At 51.2% G+C, this 15,076-nt stretch overlaps 1 protein-coding gene across 2 annotated transcripts in view; it reads left to right on the top strand.

Annotated features, from left to right (window-relative positions):
* OLFM2 (olfactomedin 2) overlaps positions 1-15,076 on the top strand; it is a 59,586-nt gene that overhangs the window by 41,090 nt on the left and 3,420 nt on the right. For both annotated transcript variants that reach the window (XM_026481350.4, XM_057311511.1), the window contains exon 2: positions 13,486-13,635. In XM_026481350.4, coding sequence (XP_026337135.1) covers positions 13,486-13,635 — 150 coding nt within the window. The remainder of the gene's footprint in view (positions 1-13,485; positions 13,636-15,076) is intronic.

Genomic DNA, 15,076 nt, shown 5'->3' with positions numbered 1-15,076 from the left:
TTGCCCCGCCAGCTCTGAAGCTTCTTGAATTTACTATTCTTTTGTTCATTCACTCCCCCCACTTACCTCTTTCAGCCTTTCTGGCTCCTCAGTATCACACTCACCATATTAAATTCCCTCCGTGGAAACATCTAGCATGGCCTCTGTTCCTCTCTGTTCCATATCAGGCGCCACCTCTCGACTTTTCCTCCCTCACCTTACACAGTTCTTAGTCTGTATGGTTCACAGACACTCATTTACCTCCACAACAACCCTGTTTCACAGATGGGGAAACTGAGGCACGATGAGGTTCAAGTCACTTGCCCAAGGTCACGTGGCTAGAAAGTGACACTGAGAGGTCCCTCGCACATGCACTGTGCATGCATAGTGCCTGGCACACAGGCAGTGCTTGGCAAGGCTGAGGACAATAATAATCATTACATGTGAAGCTGGTCTGTGCTTAGTACCGAGGCTGGAGGTAATGCTGAAATGCCACCTGGGATGGACACCACAATGCATGCTGATTGAAGGCTCTTCTGGGACCTGCCACCTGGCAGAACAATTTTCAGGCTCCTGCTGGCTCCCGTCCCAGACCTGGAGGAGAAGGGGCAAAGGGCCTCTCTCTGGCAGCGCTGGCTGGGAGCAGCTGCTCGAAGCTTAGCTGGGATCGATTTCCCTTCAAGTGGCCCATTCTCGCTAACAAAGGGCTCCGGTGACCCTGGTGGCTGTCACTGCCCCCTCCCCTCTGAGAGGAGGATGTGTCTCACGGCTGGAGCTGTTTTCTGTCTTTGAGATTCATTTCTTTGAAAGCTCTGGAAAACTCACAAGGATGGGCCAAGTCAGCCCTCCAATGTGCTCATCTGGTGGATTTCTCTGCCTCTGTCTTGCTCGGGCCAGTCCATCCTCCATGATGTTCCTGACCAGCTCCTTCCCTACTCACACATGGTTACGGGCTGAACTGTGCTGCCCCCGCCAAACTCTCTCTCCTCTGCACCCCTGTCTCCTATGGCTGCTGTCATTGACTGGGTTCCACCAAACGCTGGACGGCATGGGGTTCCGGAAGGCAAGGGCTGCAGGGGTCAGCCTCCCAGAGCACAGAGAGGATAGAGGAGTGGGGAGAGAGGATCTGGACAGACTAGCAGAATTCCCGGCTCACCTCCCACCTCCTGATTTGAGCTTCGGCACTCCATTGCACAACTTCCGAGTGTGTTGTGCCTCTGCCTACCAGAGTGGAACTGGCGTGAGGCCTGGGATCTTTGTCTCCTTTGCTGCTCTGTCTCCAGTGCGTAAAGCGTGCCCAGCACATAGTAGGTGCTCAAAAAATACTTGTGGGATGCCCAGTTCTCTCCCTTCCAGGTCTTTGCCCACATTGCTCCCTCTGCCTAGAACCCTCTCACTCACCCTGCTGACTCCTGCCCATTCATCCAGGCTGTCTGGCTATGGCTTCTTCCGGAAGGCTGTCCCTGAACCCTCAAACCCAGGATCTGTAGTCAGCCTCTGCTTACAGTATCCTGTACTGCCCCCAGCTCGGCACTTGTCATACTGTTTTATATTCACCCCTTCACTTGTCTTTCAAATATATTAGCTCCCTTAACCCTCAAAACACCAGCATTGTTATCACCCCGCCTCCCCTTTGAGAGATGGGCACACGGAGGCTCAGAGAGGGTAAGTAACTTGCCTAAGGTAACACAGAGCCAGGATTTAAATGCAGACTGTCTGTTCCCCCAGATCCTGGGCTGCTTTTGTATGTTTCCCTGTCAGCACCTATCTGCTTATTTTTATTCGATCATCAATTTTATGGCACTCCCTTGTGTATACATTGCCCGTGTTAAGCCATTTGAATATATTAACAACAATCTCAATAACATCACTCCTATTCTCAGCTCCATATTACAGTCGGGGAAACGGAGGCTTGGGGTGGCTGTCACTTGCCCAAGGTCACACAGCAGAGCTGGAATTTGAACTCGGGTGCCTGGCTCCAGAGTCAGAGCCCTCCATGACCGTGCTCTGTGGCCTCACCTTGGCTGGAGGAACTGAATGCCTTTGCGATTCACTTCCTTGAAACCCCGGGATGTTTGTCAAAGATGCAGCCAAGTGGCAAAAGGCTTGGACCCCATATTAGCTTGCAGCCCCCAGGGCGTATGCGGAGCCGGTGGAAGTGGGTTTTCAGGCAGTGCTAGCACCTGGCTATCCCTGTGCGTTATTAGCTGGCAGGTTGGTCCCCTGTCACCTCCTGACCACATGATCCAGCCTTCAAGGTTTCCTCCTTCCAGCCTCCACCAGGGAGCCTCGCAGCAAACACCTCCATTTTGTGCAGGGACGTCCCTGGCTATCGGCATGAAATGCCTCAGCCAGCCACGGAAGATAAATTTCCCCCATGACGACCTTTTCCACGCGCCGATGGATTGATTTCAGAAATCCATCCCCAGCCAATATGCCCAGCCCCAGCCCCCACCGCGGGCGTGATGGCTGCAAATTTATGCCCAGTCTAGAAATTGAATTCCTGTAAGTCGAGGGAAGTGTCGGAAACCTCACCCAGGCTCATTTTTACTTCAGACAAACTTCAGGCAAGAGATTAAACCCGGGCCAGTGTCTTCCAGCAGCGGGGACCGTGGTGGCGGGGCAAATGACCTCGATGGGGGCATTTTCCTCATGTCCTTGCGTTCAGCCTCGCCTGCCAGGGCTGAGAAATAAAAAGCAGCCAGACCCACAGGCCTGCATAGTTAAAGGGAGTTCCCATTTTTGACCTGCTACTGTTAGAAAAGGGGCACACTCTGTGAACCCAAAGGCAGGCCTCCAGGTCCCCATGGCAAATATTGAGCCATTCAGAGGGATGGGAAATAAAGCTGTTAATTCATCTCCATCACCAGCCAGGCTCCTGCACCAGTTCCTGAGGCTGGCTCAGTCTCAGCAACTTTGTGGGGTTCTAATTAAGCTTCCTTGGGCTGTGACAGAGAGGACTTCAAAGCGTGGATGATTTCAGAGTCCCAAACCCCCACCCTGCCCCTGCCAGCGGCCCAAAGGCCTGGGAGGGAGAAGCACAGAAATCAAGTGACAGCTCTGGGAAGGAAGAAACCCGTCTTACTGGAAAGATCTCTCTTACTTGCCTTGAAAAATGAGATGTCTGATGCAAATGTAGCTGCTTCTCTTTGGTACAAAAACCCCTAAATATTAAAGAAATGAATCCTTGATGTCTACAAAGAAAGGATCAAAAAGGAACCCTTCTGAAAAGAGAAGAGCTTTTATTTCACTGTGAACTTTTCTAGATCTAGCCTCTGGCAGGGATGCCTACAGAACACGGGGTGTGGGAGAATAAAGAAATAAATGATTGCCATTCATGTATTCATTCACTTAGGAAGTGTCTATAAAGCAGCTACTGTGTGCCAGGCATCGGGCGGTGCGCCAGGGAACTGCGGGGAGAAATTAAGACCTGGTTCCTGCCCTTCAAAGCCAGTGGGGCATGTGCAAAGTCCTTGACCACTAGTCCTCAAAACTGTCAAGGTCCTGAGAAACAAGGAAAGGCTGAGAAACGATCACGGACGGGGGATCAAAGAGATGAAGGAGGAGAAGAAGGAGACGTGAGGACTAAATGCAATGTGGGATTCTGGATGGGACTCCGGACCAGGAAAAGGACATTAGTGGCAAAACTGGGGAAATCCAATAAAGTCTGAAATTTAGTCATAGTGGTGCACCAATGTTGGTTTCTTGTGACAAGTGTACCGTAGGTACATAAGATGTTGTCAATAGGGGAAATCGGGTGGAGGGAGTATGGGAACTCTCCATCCTATCTTCACAACTTTTCTGCAAATCTAAAATTATTCCAGAATAAAAAAAATTATTTAGAAAAAGTCAGCAAGGGACATGGAACTATTCTAGCAACAGCAGAGAGCCTCTGTCCCCTAGGACTTGGGGTCAGATAGAAAAGGTGGTACAAACAGAGTCCAGGAGTGGAACTATTCGTGAAAGCTGAAGCCACAGAGGAGATGTAGCTATGGCCAGAACACAGGAGAGAACAAGGGGCGAAATACCCCTGCTTCTCCCTTTGTCCCGCCCTCAGATCTTCCCTGAATGCTTCCATTGGCTGCATCTTCCTGGAAGCCAGAGAGCAAGGCAGTGTGGGAAATGTAGTTCCCAACCATAAAGAGCAGGGGAAGCTGTCAAGCGGCTTACACTTAAGAGTGTGTGTGTGTGTGTGTGTGTGTGTGCACGTTCAGGGAGCAGAGGACAGTTTTGATCTCCTTTTTCCAAATGACAAAGGCCAGGTGATCTGCTTAGGAACTCACAATAGGATAGCTGCATATCCAGAAATTGAGCATTTATTCTGGTTCGACTGCGTAGTGTTCTTATGAGGATTGGTGAGAAATTAGCTGCAAGGCACCCGGAATAGGGCCTGGCTCACAGGATATGTGCCACCAATGTTAGCTGTTACTGCTGCTGCTGCTGCTATTATTAATTATTATTATTAGCACTACCACTTTCGTGGTGCTGAAGGAACCCCTCTTTGCATAGAACAGGCATATCCCATGGTCGCAGGAGTCTGTGTGTGTCTGTCTTGGGGGGCAATACTAAAAATGCCATTTAAAGCATCGAAACCAGAGCACCCCACCCTGCGGAGGCCTGAGCAGGTTTCCCCATGTGAAGGGGAGGGGGGAGTGTCCTAAGCAAAGGACAGAGCACAGACGAAAGTCCAGCAGCAGGAGAAGGGAGCTAAAGTAACCGTGTGGGGTGGACACCAGCAAGTGGGGAGGCTGAGAATTCAGCCGGGCTCCGCGGGGCAGGACTAGTGGCTGGCTTTATGTGGAGGGCACCTGGAGCCACGAAGGGCTCAGTGTGGAAGTGACTGGCTTCTCAGGGGAGAACGGATCAGAGCTGTCGGTCTTGCGGCCAAGCTTCTGCGGTGGGAGAGACTCTTCTCCCCGGAGCATCATGGCTAAGAGCAAGGATTTGAGAGTCTGACCAGCCAGGGTCCAAATCCTGGCTTGGATACTTATCTGCAACATGAGTTTAGACAACTGACTTTCCTCTCTGTGCCTCAGTTTTTCCACCTGTAAAATGGAGCACTTGTTAGTACCTGTGTCACTGTGTGAGAGGAGGCTATGAGGACTCCACGTTTGTAAAGCAGCTTAGTGTCTTAGTGTGTTTGGGCTGTAGAACACACAAAGTATAGACGGAGGGGCTTAAGCAACCGAGAGTTATTTCCCGCAATTCTGGAGGCTGCGGAGTCTATTGAGGTGCTGGCGGATTCAGTGTCTGAAGAGAACCAGATTCCTGGCTCATAGACAGTGTCTTCTCACTGTGTCCTCACGGGTCAGGAGGGAGGCGGGAGGAGGGAGCTCTCCGGGGCCTCTTATCAGCGCACCAGTCTCAGTCCCAAAGGCCTCACCTTCAAATACCGTCACATGGGGGTTGGGTTTTAAATACGAATTTTGGGGACACAGAAACATTCAGTCCATAGCAAAGGGCAACCCCTCAAGTGTTAAATAAAATATGAAGGCTCAGTGGGGGTGCTTGGTGTCTGTTCCTCCCCTTCATCTATTCTGTGACTTTAAACCCCATCCCTCTGCAGGCAGCACCCAAACGCACATCTCAGGCCAGACTCTTGATGTCCATCCCCCTCCCTCTGCCACAGGCTCCTCCTCCAGCATGCTCCATCTCAGTAAACGACACCCCCGTCCACCCACCCACCCTATTGCTCATCTCCCTCCTCTTTCCTTCCACCCATGTCTGGCCTCTCAGCAAATCCTGTGAGCTCTGACTTGTCTGTGCCAATTGCATCTACCCTGGGGAGGCCCTTTTTATGGCTCACCTGGACAACTGTGTGGCAAGCAGCAAATGCAAAGGCCCTGGGGTGATAAAGAGCTCAGGAGTCATTGGAGATCTGAAAGGAGGCCTGGGAGACTCAGCAGGCTTCGGAGAAGGTTTGTTCCCTCTCAGAAAGGTCTCCTCAAATAGGGTGTTCCTGAGTGTTAGGGGCGGGCGTGGTGGGGACTTGCACTTTCTCAAAGCAAGCTTGTCTGATGACGGGTGTGACCCTTGTATGAGAATCCCTAGCCTTAATGTAAACCCTTGCCCATAAACCCTACTTTTAGGGCTGGGATTCATGGTGGTTCCAACACAGTGTGAGCCACACTCCGACAGAATGGACTGGGTGTGTAAATACTTGCGCAAGGCAAGCCTTCTCCACACCTTCCTTGGACTTCAGTGGGGGAGGTCAGTCGAACTGAAAGACTGTGTCTCCTCCCGCATTTCCCAAGAAAGTCTGTGTCATTGATTACTGGTCCATGTTGGTGCTGTGATGACAGAGCCTAAGACATCCTTGAACGTAAGTACTGGCTTTGACTGGGGCTCAGGCAGTGCTGGGGGTCTTCTGCCAAGGCGTGGGTGGCTTCAGAGGGTAAGAGGTTGTGCTGTGGGGCCAGCCTGATAGCTGCTCGGGACAAGATGGGAGGAAGGGAATGAATGAATGACGAGTGAATGAATGAATGGGCTCACAGTTGCCCCCAGCCATAGGCTGAACAGGCAAAGCCCCAGCTGCTTAGGCTGTGGAGGCCTGGGTGGGCTGATACTGTCTTTAAGACCTATCAAGCTTATCACTCGGGGGGCACTTGCCCAATGTCTCCTAGTCTGACAGGAGCAGCCTGCTATTATCTCAAGCCCTCCAAAGGGACGCAGCCCCTGTCACAGCTCAGACGGGGCAGACAGGCATGTCCCTGAGTATTCACCACGGCCCTTCTGCCATCCCGGCGGTCAGGGAGAAGCCGTGAGCGCTTCTAAGCCTGCCGGGTGCCTGTCTCCAGCCTGATCTCTCCTCAGGACAGACAAAAGCTCGTTCGGTGGCAGAAGGGGAAGCGCACGGTGGATCTGTCAAGAGGTTTGCTCTCTGTCCCACTGACCACCCACTGTCCAGTCATTCATTCAACAAACATTCAGCGTGCCGGGCCTGAGGGGTGCAGTCGATGAGCCAGGCAGACAGGGGCAGAGGCAGGCTTTGAGCCATTGGCCACAACCATGAGGTCCTAATGGCCACTGTGATGAGCCCTTGAAGGAACACTGGGAAGGTGTGGACTGGGGAGCCAGATGGTCTGGAGGTGTGGACTGGGGAGCCAGATGGTCTGCGTTTATGGCCAGGGCCATACTACAGGCTGTGAAGGCTGGGGAAGAGATCTGAACGCTCTGCCCCAGTTTCTTCCCCTATCAAAGGCCCAAATGACAGTGCCTGCCAATCGCCTACCTACAAAGTGCTTAGAACAATGCTTGACATTGAGGAAGAAGTGGAAGTATTAGGGAAGGCCAGTGCAGGATGCCTTGGGAGGTGGGTAACATGGGGCAGGGACAGCAAGGCTGCTTTTGGAGGAGACATTTACGCGAGAGCCCCCAGGAGTGGGAAGGGTTAGCCCGGCCATGAGATGGGGCAAGAATGTTGATGGCAGAGGGTCCAGCCAAGGCAAAGGCCTGGAGGTGGGAAAAGCGGGTGTTCCAGGAAGACTGGAGGGTGGACCAGAGACAAGGGCCACGGTGTAGACATGCCGATTGCTGGCCAGCCAAGATGAGACAGGACTCGCCTTCGTCACGTAGTATCTCGGAGATACTCCGGGACAGCAGCCGACTGCGCCACATAGCGGTGAGGACGGAGCAAGCCTCTCCACCCGTCTCTTCGCTCACTCCTCTGCTCACTCCTCCCCAAGGTCATCATCCTGTGGTCTCAGCCCCAGCCCCGTGGGACTCTCACCAGTTCCTCCAGATCGTCTCACCTCCGTGCCTGCATCAAGCTCAGACCACTTTGACTTCAGGAAGTTAGTGAATTGGTTTTAGCATCATGAGGGTATTAATAATAATAATAATAATAATAATAATAATAATAGCAGCAAACACATAGCGCTCACTACATGCTGATGACTTTCATAATCGCTCGTGCTTAGAGAGCATTCACTCATTCAAGCTTCCCAGCAGCCCTGTGAGGTAGGTACAGCTGTCATTGTGTCCATTTTCCAGATGAGGAACCCGAGGCAAGGAGAGAAGAAGTGACTTGCTTCAGAAAGATAGCAAGCGAGTGGCCCAGCCAGCACATAAACCCAGGCAGCCTGACCCCCAGACTCTGTTCTTAACCACCTGCCTCTATTCTACCCTCTGAGTAGGCGTAAGAAACAGCCAAAGGAAATGAGTTGTTTCTGTCAGAAGCGTTTTTAAAAAAGATTTTATTTATTTATTTGAGAGAGAGAGAGCACACACACGTGCACGAGCCCAAGCAGGAGGAGGGGCACAGGCAGAGGGAGAAGCAGACTCCCTGCCAAGCCCGGAGCCAGACGTGGGGCTCGATCCCAGGACCCCGGGATCATGACCTGAGCCGAAGGCAGACGTTTCACCGACTGAGCCACCCAGGCGTCCCATGTCCTAAGTTTTTTTAATTGAAAAAATATACAATGTTATATTAGTTTCAGGTGTACAACATACTGATTTGATAATTCTATACCTTAGGCAATGCCCACGACGAGAAGTGTAGTCACCATCCGTCCCTGTACGATGTTGTTACAATAGATTGACCACGTTCCCCATGCTGTGCTGTTCATCCCCGGGACTTATTTATTTTATAACTGGAAGTTTGTGCCTCTTAATCCCCTTCACCTATTTTGCTCACCCCAAACCCCTGCCCAGTGTGAGAATGTGGCCGGGAAAGATGCTGGTGACATCACAGGGACTCCTTTTTGGGAGGATCGTGGGAGAGAGCCTTGCCTGTTCTCGGCACCGAAAATAGTGAAACTCGCTCCTGAGCATCTGCTGTGCTTTCGTTTCAGGACACGGGGAACCGCATAAATGACCAGCTTTTCCTTTTCGAGTTGGCTGCTAAGAAACTTGGAACCAAATTTATGGCCTGACCATATGCTGGTTGTTCGGGTTTTAAAGGGATGAGTTTTTCTTAGCCTAATTTCTGGCTCTGTCTATGTCCCCACTTTTCCCTTTCTTCCTTGTCTCCCTTGCAAAAAAAAAAAAAAAATTAAAGGATTGAGAAATTTAGAAGAGAAGACCAATCTGAAGAGGGCAATAAAAATCCCTGCTAATTTCCAGTTTTCATGGCTGCATAGTATTCCCTCCTGTGCCTGGGCCTTAAGCTTTGACATCAAGCCCCCTACTGTCCAACAGCTGGAGGTGGGGAGTTCCAGTGGTCCAATTTGAAACCAAGCTCTAATGAGCGTCCTTGTAGCGATCACATGCTCGTCCGCACGATTCCCCTGGGCTCAATTCCTCCGCTGGGATTGGCTGGGTTAAATGCAAATGCAGAAACCTTGAGGCGTTGGGTCCGGATTGGCAGACTGCCCTCCAGAAACATCGGATTCCTACTCTCCTATCTAAGTGGAGCTATTGTGTGGTAGTTTACATATCCTTGTAAACTGCTTGGAGTCCTCTGGAACAAGGCAGGGTACAAATAAATATATAAGCCCCAAGCCACTTCTGCCTCCTGATTAAATTACCCGGCCTCAAATGCAATAATATCTTTGTCTTATTAAGAGACAGCCGCTCACTCGCTTCCTGATGGCTAACCCCCCCCCCATAGCCAGTTCTCCACGGATGGCTGCCCCGAGATCTGTAGATGTCCCTCCACCCCTGGAGGGACCCGGAATTGTGTTGGAACCAGGATGTAGGTGGCAGAGCTCTAGGCGGAGATGATGATCGTGTGTGTGACAGCGAGAAACGTTTTTCCTGCGTGTCAATCCCGGACCTGTTACGGGGACTGCTGCTTAATTGGGACAGCATCCTCGGTGAAAGTATTTGAAAAAAATCCCAGCCGGGAAAGACAATTTGAGAAACAGCTCCGTGAGCATGTAGCGTACCCGCTTAGAGCCCATTAGCAGGAATATTAAACTCAGAACCAGCAGCTCAGCCAAGAGAGCAGCTGGCTTCTCCAGTTCATTTGCCACATCTGAGGTGGGACAGGCCACCTGATCGCAGGTTTCTGTACCTGGACAGTTCCTGGGCTCTCACACCTGCTGTTATCAGCATTTTTCTCAGGATAGGCCATTCTCTATCCCTAGGACTGTGACCTCCAAGAGTTCATGACCGAGGTTCCAAGCTAAACCCAGTCAGAGAACTGGCATTTGCACTCTCCAACAGTGAGCCTTCCAGGACATTTCCAGTGGCTCCCGGGGACGTGAACTTGACTGTGTATTTGAACTTGAACCTGCCAGGTGAAACTCTGGATCTCTGCTGTGCTGAGACTTGGCAGCCTAGCCCCAGGCATTTAATTACACTGCTGCAGAGAACACTTCAGCGAGGTGCGTCCAACGCAGACAATTATTTTAGGAAAGCCGTGGAGGCCTTCTCTCCTTGCCACTTAAATCTTGCTTCTCTTTTACAATTCAATATTTCGTATGTTGAGAGAAAATGGCTTGTTTGCTTCAAAGGACACACTAGGAATTGTAGAAAGGAGATGTTAATTATGTTGAACCGGGCTGCATTGTCTCTGCACAAATGAGAATCTTGGGGGGGGGGGTTCTGTCCAAATTGCTGGGGGATCAGAGCCAGGGGAACACGGATGGGGGTGCTTAGACTCAAGTTCTTTGTTTTGTTTTGTTTTAAAGAACCGGATTTGTCATGAAAGGAGACAAAGCTAACCTCACATTCTCCTGGAATCAAGGCGGAAGGTGTTCTTGGGTCCCCCCTTCTTGTCGTAGGTGGGACTGTCTCAGAAGCAGAGTTAGTGGGGAGGAGTTGAGTGCAAGTGTTCACCTGGGAGGTGATACCGCTGGGAACTGGTAGGGGAAGTGACGGACTCCCATGCAAGATCAGCTAAGGAGCTGGGCGCTGCTGTGGGCACCTGGAGCACAGGTCCCAGTGGGCTCCCCTGGAAAACCGTCTGCAGCATGCCTCTCAGAGCCCTCCGACCGGAGAGGTGAGGGCTACTGGTATCCGGCACTAACTCCTATGTGGCACTGTTGGGGACTGCCGGGGGAGAGGGGCTTCTGCTGCCCAGTGCAAAGGTGGAGTGGGCTTTGATGGCCAGAGGAAGTCTTTGGCGGGGGGATTCGGATGTTTCTGCACTGAAGGCCTGGGAGCCATGAGTGTTGGCTCTACCTGAATCATACCTGCATGCAAGAAAGGCTGGGCAGGTGGGTGACTTCATTGCTCCATGGAGGAGACGTGGACTGGTAAAAAGGGGGGTCCCCCAATTTCAAAAGGGTGAACATAAGGCACAAAGAATGACTAATTACAATCATTTCAGATGGCGCTTATGAATGGTTTGTTTTTCTTATAAATTAGTGGAGGAGTCAAGCTCATCTGTACGATTATATCACTTGCTTACATTACAATAAGCTTAAAAAAAAAGATTTTATTGAGTGGGAGAGAAAAAAGGTGGGCTAATAGCTGGCATCTCCAGGATTGCTTGTAACTCACAGTCTGGCTTATCTCTGCTACGGCTCATGGGAACAGCGTCTGTGGGGCGATCAGTTAACAGCTGTCCAAATGAACAATTATTGTGGGGCTTTGTTTCTCTGTAAAACACTTGGGTTTTATCAGAATTTCTTGCAGGTATATAGGAACGCATCCTGGTTAGGACCAGAATCTTCCATTGCCCACCTCTATGGCCAGCACCCATCCTGTTCACCTGGACCTATTCAGTCTCATTGGCCCTGGTCCTGTCTTTGCTTCCCAGTCTGTTCCCTCCATAGCCACCAGAGGGCGCCTGTGAGCACCTGAGTCTGGTGACCTCCCTCCTTGCTCAGAACCCTCTGTGGCTCCCACCTCCCTCAGGAATAACCAAAGTCCTTCCTACAGCTGACAGGTCCTGAACATGATGACCTGTCCCCTCCCTGCCCTCATCCCCCACCCCACCACCTTTCTCACTCTGCTCCAGCCATGGTAGCCTTCTCCATGCTTCCTGAACATACCAGGCACGGTACTGCCTCAGGGCCTTTGCACCTGCTTTTATCTCTGCCTGGAACATCCCCAGATATCTGCATGGCTCATCCCTCCCTCAGGTCTGGACTCAAACGACACTTTCTTGGAGGCCCTCCCAGGCCTCCTTAAAACTGCAACCCCCAACCACAGCATCCCTCCCATCATTCCTTCCCTATATTACTTCTCTCTGTGGCACTCATCACCCTTTAAATATTTGACATTTACTTGTCTATGTTTGTCTTTGTCTAACGTAACCTCCCAGAAGAGCTTTTATGTTTGCACATTTTGTTTACTGCTGTGTTTTCAATATCCAGAAAAGAGCCCGACACACAGTAGGAGCTTACCAAATATTTCCTGAACAAAAGAGACCATCATGCCCTGATAAAACAAAAAGATTGGGACTTGTGACTAAGTCCAGTATGTTCTGGGGAAGCTCAAGGGGGCCTGATCTCGGGGCCCACCATGTTCCATCCAGTGATTACTCAATGCTTTTTGAACAATGTTTCTCAAACACCTCTAGATATTTATTTGAATCTGTGCTGTCAGAAGTGTCCCCTCTCCTATTGCCTTCTCCTGGCTGACTCATCCCTCAAGTTCAACTTAAATGTCCCTTCTCTGGGGTACCTTCTCTGAAATCCCCAGCCTGAGGAAGACCCCCTGTAACTCCTTGCACTTTCTTTGGAGCATTTACTGCAGTGAATGGTTCTAGAAGTATCAGTGGGGTTACATGTGTGATGTCTGTCTCCTCCATCCATGGACAGCGACCAGATGTTTTCTTCACTCCTCTCTACCTAGCCCTATCCCAGACCCTATACCATGCATAAAATAGGCATTCACTATATATTTTCTAGTAAGTGTAGAAATTTTTGGAGTTCCCTGATGCACATTAGCATTTCAAGGGCTCTGATAAGTCCTGCATCAAAGGAATTGCTTCACCCAACAATGCAAAAATTTATTTGATCACCGAGCATGCCTGGAAAAATTGCCAATGTTCCAAAGAGCATGGCTTGGGAAATAGCCACGATTGATCACTGAATTATCTAAGCATCATAAACTGATTTGAAGTTGAATTTAGGAGTCTGCAGTGGTGCTTTCTTTTCGAGGGCCTGGAAGTCCCTATGAGGATTCTGTCACCTTTTGGCCATTACCTTATCTGGGCCTCTCAGGAGGAGTGGTGGGGTGGGAGATGACACAGTAGGGTTGCTCCTAGTGGTCCTTGGGCTATATCCAGAGTCCATGTTTCACAGTGTGCTGGGAAGGCAGAGAAGGTGGCCCAGGTTTGGGGCAGTACAAGTGGGTCTGTGCTCTGTTGACAGTTATGGAGGCAATGTTGTGTGCATGTGAACATGAGTGAGAGAATGAATTCCTGTGTTGTGGAAGGGCTTGAATCCCTCAATTCCTTGCCATATTCTTTAACCTCCCATACCTCAGTCTTATCATCTGCAAAATGGGTTTCCTTGAAGAGGAATTGAGATCCCATGCATCAGGCATTCAGCACTTGGTCCAGCACATTCCAAGGCATCTGTCATTTCCCTGGGTCCTCTTTCTCCCCCAGCATGGGCAGGGTGAATCCCCCACTGAGTTCCCGCTCTCTGACCCCTGACTTCCCTGCAGACCCTCTTCCAAAGCCCAGAGGAAGGCTGGCAGCTGTATACCTCGGCCCAGGCTCCTGACGGGAAATGCATCTGCACGGCTGTGATCCCCGCACAGAGCACCTGCTCCCGAGATGGCCGGAGCCGGGAGCTGCGGCAGCTGATGGAGAAGGTAAGAACCTTCCAGGTGCCCCAGGAAGACTGTGAAAATCTCCCAATTCCCACCCTGCCTTCGGCCCCCATCCAGGCCAGTTGGGGGCCAGATCTAGCCATGCAGGTTGTTCAGAACTGGGGGATAACCCGGCTCCCCTCCAAGTGGATATTTTAGTCAATATCTGTTCAGTGCTTCTTTCGAGAAGCTGAGTGTTGTGTGGGGACAGGGAGACAGCATCTGAGTCTCCCGTGTGTGGTCCCTGGCCCCACCATGCATGCCTTACTCAGCTCTTTAACTCACCAGACTCACCTCTGAGAAAAGTGTCTTGTGTGCCTTGGGGAGGGGTCTCACCCTCCAACCCAAGACACATACAAGATTCCATCCCCTCCTGACGATGGTCGATATAAAACAGTCCCCATTCAAAACATCCTCAGGGATGTTCTTTATAGATTGATTGCTGTCCCTTGACACTATCCAGCTGAACTGCTCATTAGGCAGCTACAGGGACCAGCTACCTCCCATCATCAACCTACAGAGGAGGAAGTGAGGGATTGGTAGAGAACAGGAGATCCTGGTCAGCTCTAGGGTCTCTGACCCACGAACTCTGCCGGATCCTGCCCTGCCCACAACACCAGCCCTGCTTTGCCAGTTTGGGACATCCACGTGGGGTCCCCTGATTGTTGACAATGGCTATAAAAATGTTGTGGCATCCAAGGTGGGTGTTGGACTGTTGGGTTTCTGAGAACTTCCAAGTGTCGTGTGAACAGGGGTTCAGGAAAATCTGTGTGTTTCCACAAGCACCTGGTGCTGTCTCTGAGTGCACCTTCACCAGGGAGCTCACTTTAACCAGGTAGAGCTCACCTTAGCCAAGTGATGTTCACCTTAGGCAGGTGGAAGTGGGAGCTAGGGGGTCCTCGTTCCGGGTTAGGAGGGGCTAGGGCAAGGGGATTCAGTTCATTCATGTAGCTGAAAAGTACTGAGCATCTAGTTTAGGCTGGTGCTGGGCCCCGGTGATTTTGCTGTGGACGAGCTAGACACGGGTCTGCCCGTGAGGATCTCACCTGAAGGAGGCAGATGAAGAAGAATGTTCCAAGTCGTAGCTGTAGCTGGGAAGAAAATAACCACGTAAGGGAGAGAGGATGGAGAGCTACTGGAGGCAGGGGCGTCAGGGAAGGCCACTCCGAGACGGTGACACTACAGATGAGGCCTGAAGGCTGAGGGTGCCAGCATGGCAAGACGAGGGGAACAGCGCTCCCGGCAGAGGGATCGGCAACTGGAAAGGCTCTGAGGACCGAAGGAGCTTAGAGTCTGAGAGAAGAAAGGGGGCTGGTGGTCGCAGGGGATGAACACGGAGAGGAGGCAGGTGCAGGGTCTGCTGGGGAAGGTGATCCGGTCTTCCTTTTGAAGAGCTCCCTCTGGCTGCTGTGTGAAGAACTGACTGTGGGGGTGGGGGGACAAG

This window comes from Ursus arctos, unplaced genomic scaffold, assembly GCF_023065955.2.
Source record: "Ursus arctos isolate Adak ecotype North America unplaced genomic scaffold, UrsArc2.0 scaffold_14, whole genome shotgun sequence".
NCBI classification, from domain to species: domain Eukaryota; kingdom Metazoa; phylum Chordata; class Mammalia; order Carnivora; family Ursidae; genus Ursus; species Ursus arctos.
Note: the sequence above shows the minus strand (reverse complement) of the source record. Positions and strands in the feature narration are given on the sequence as shown.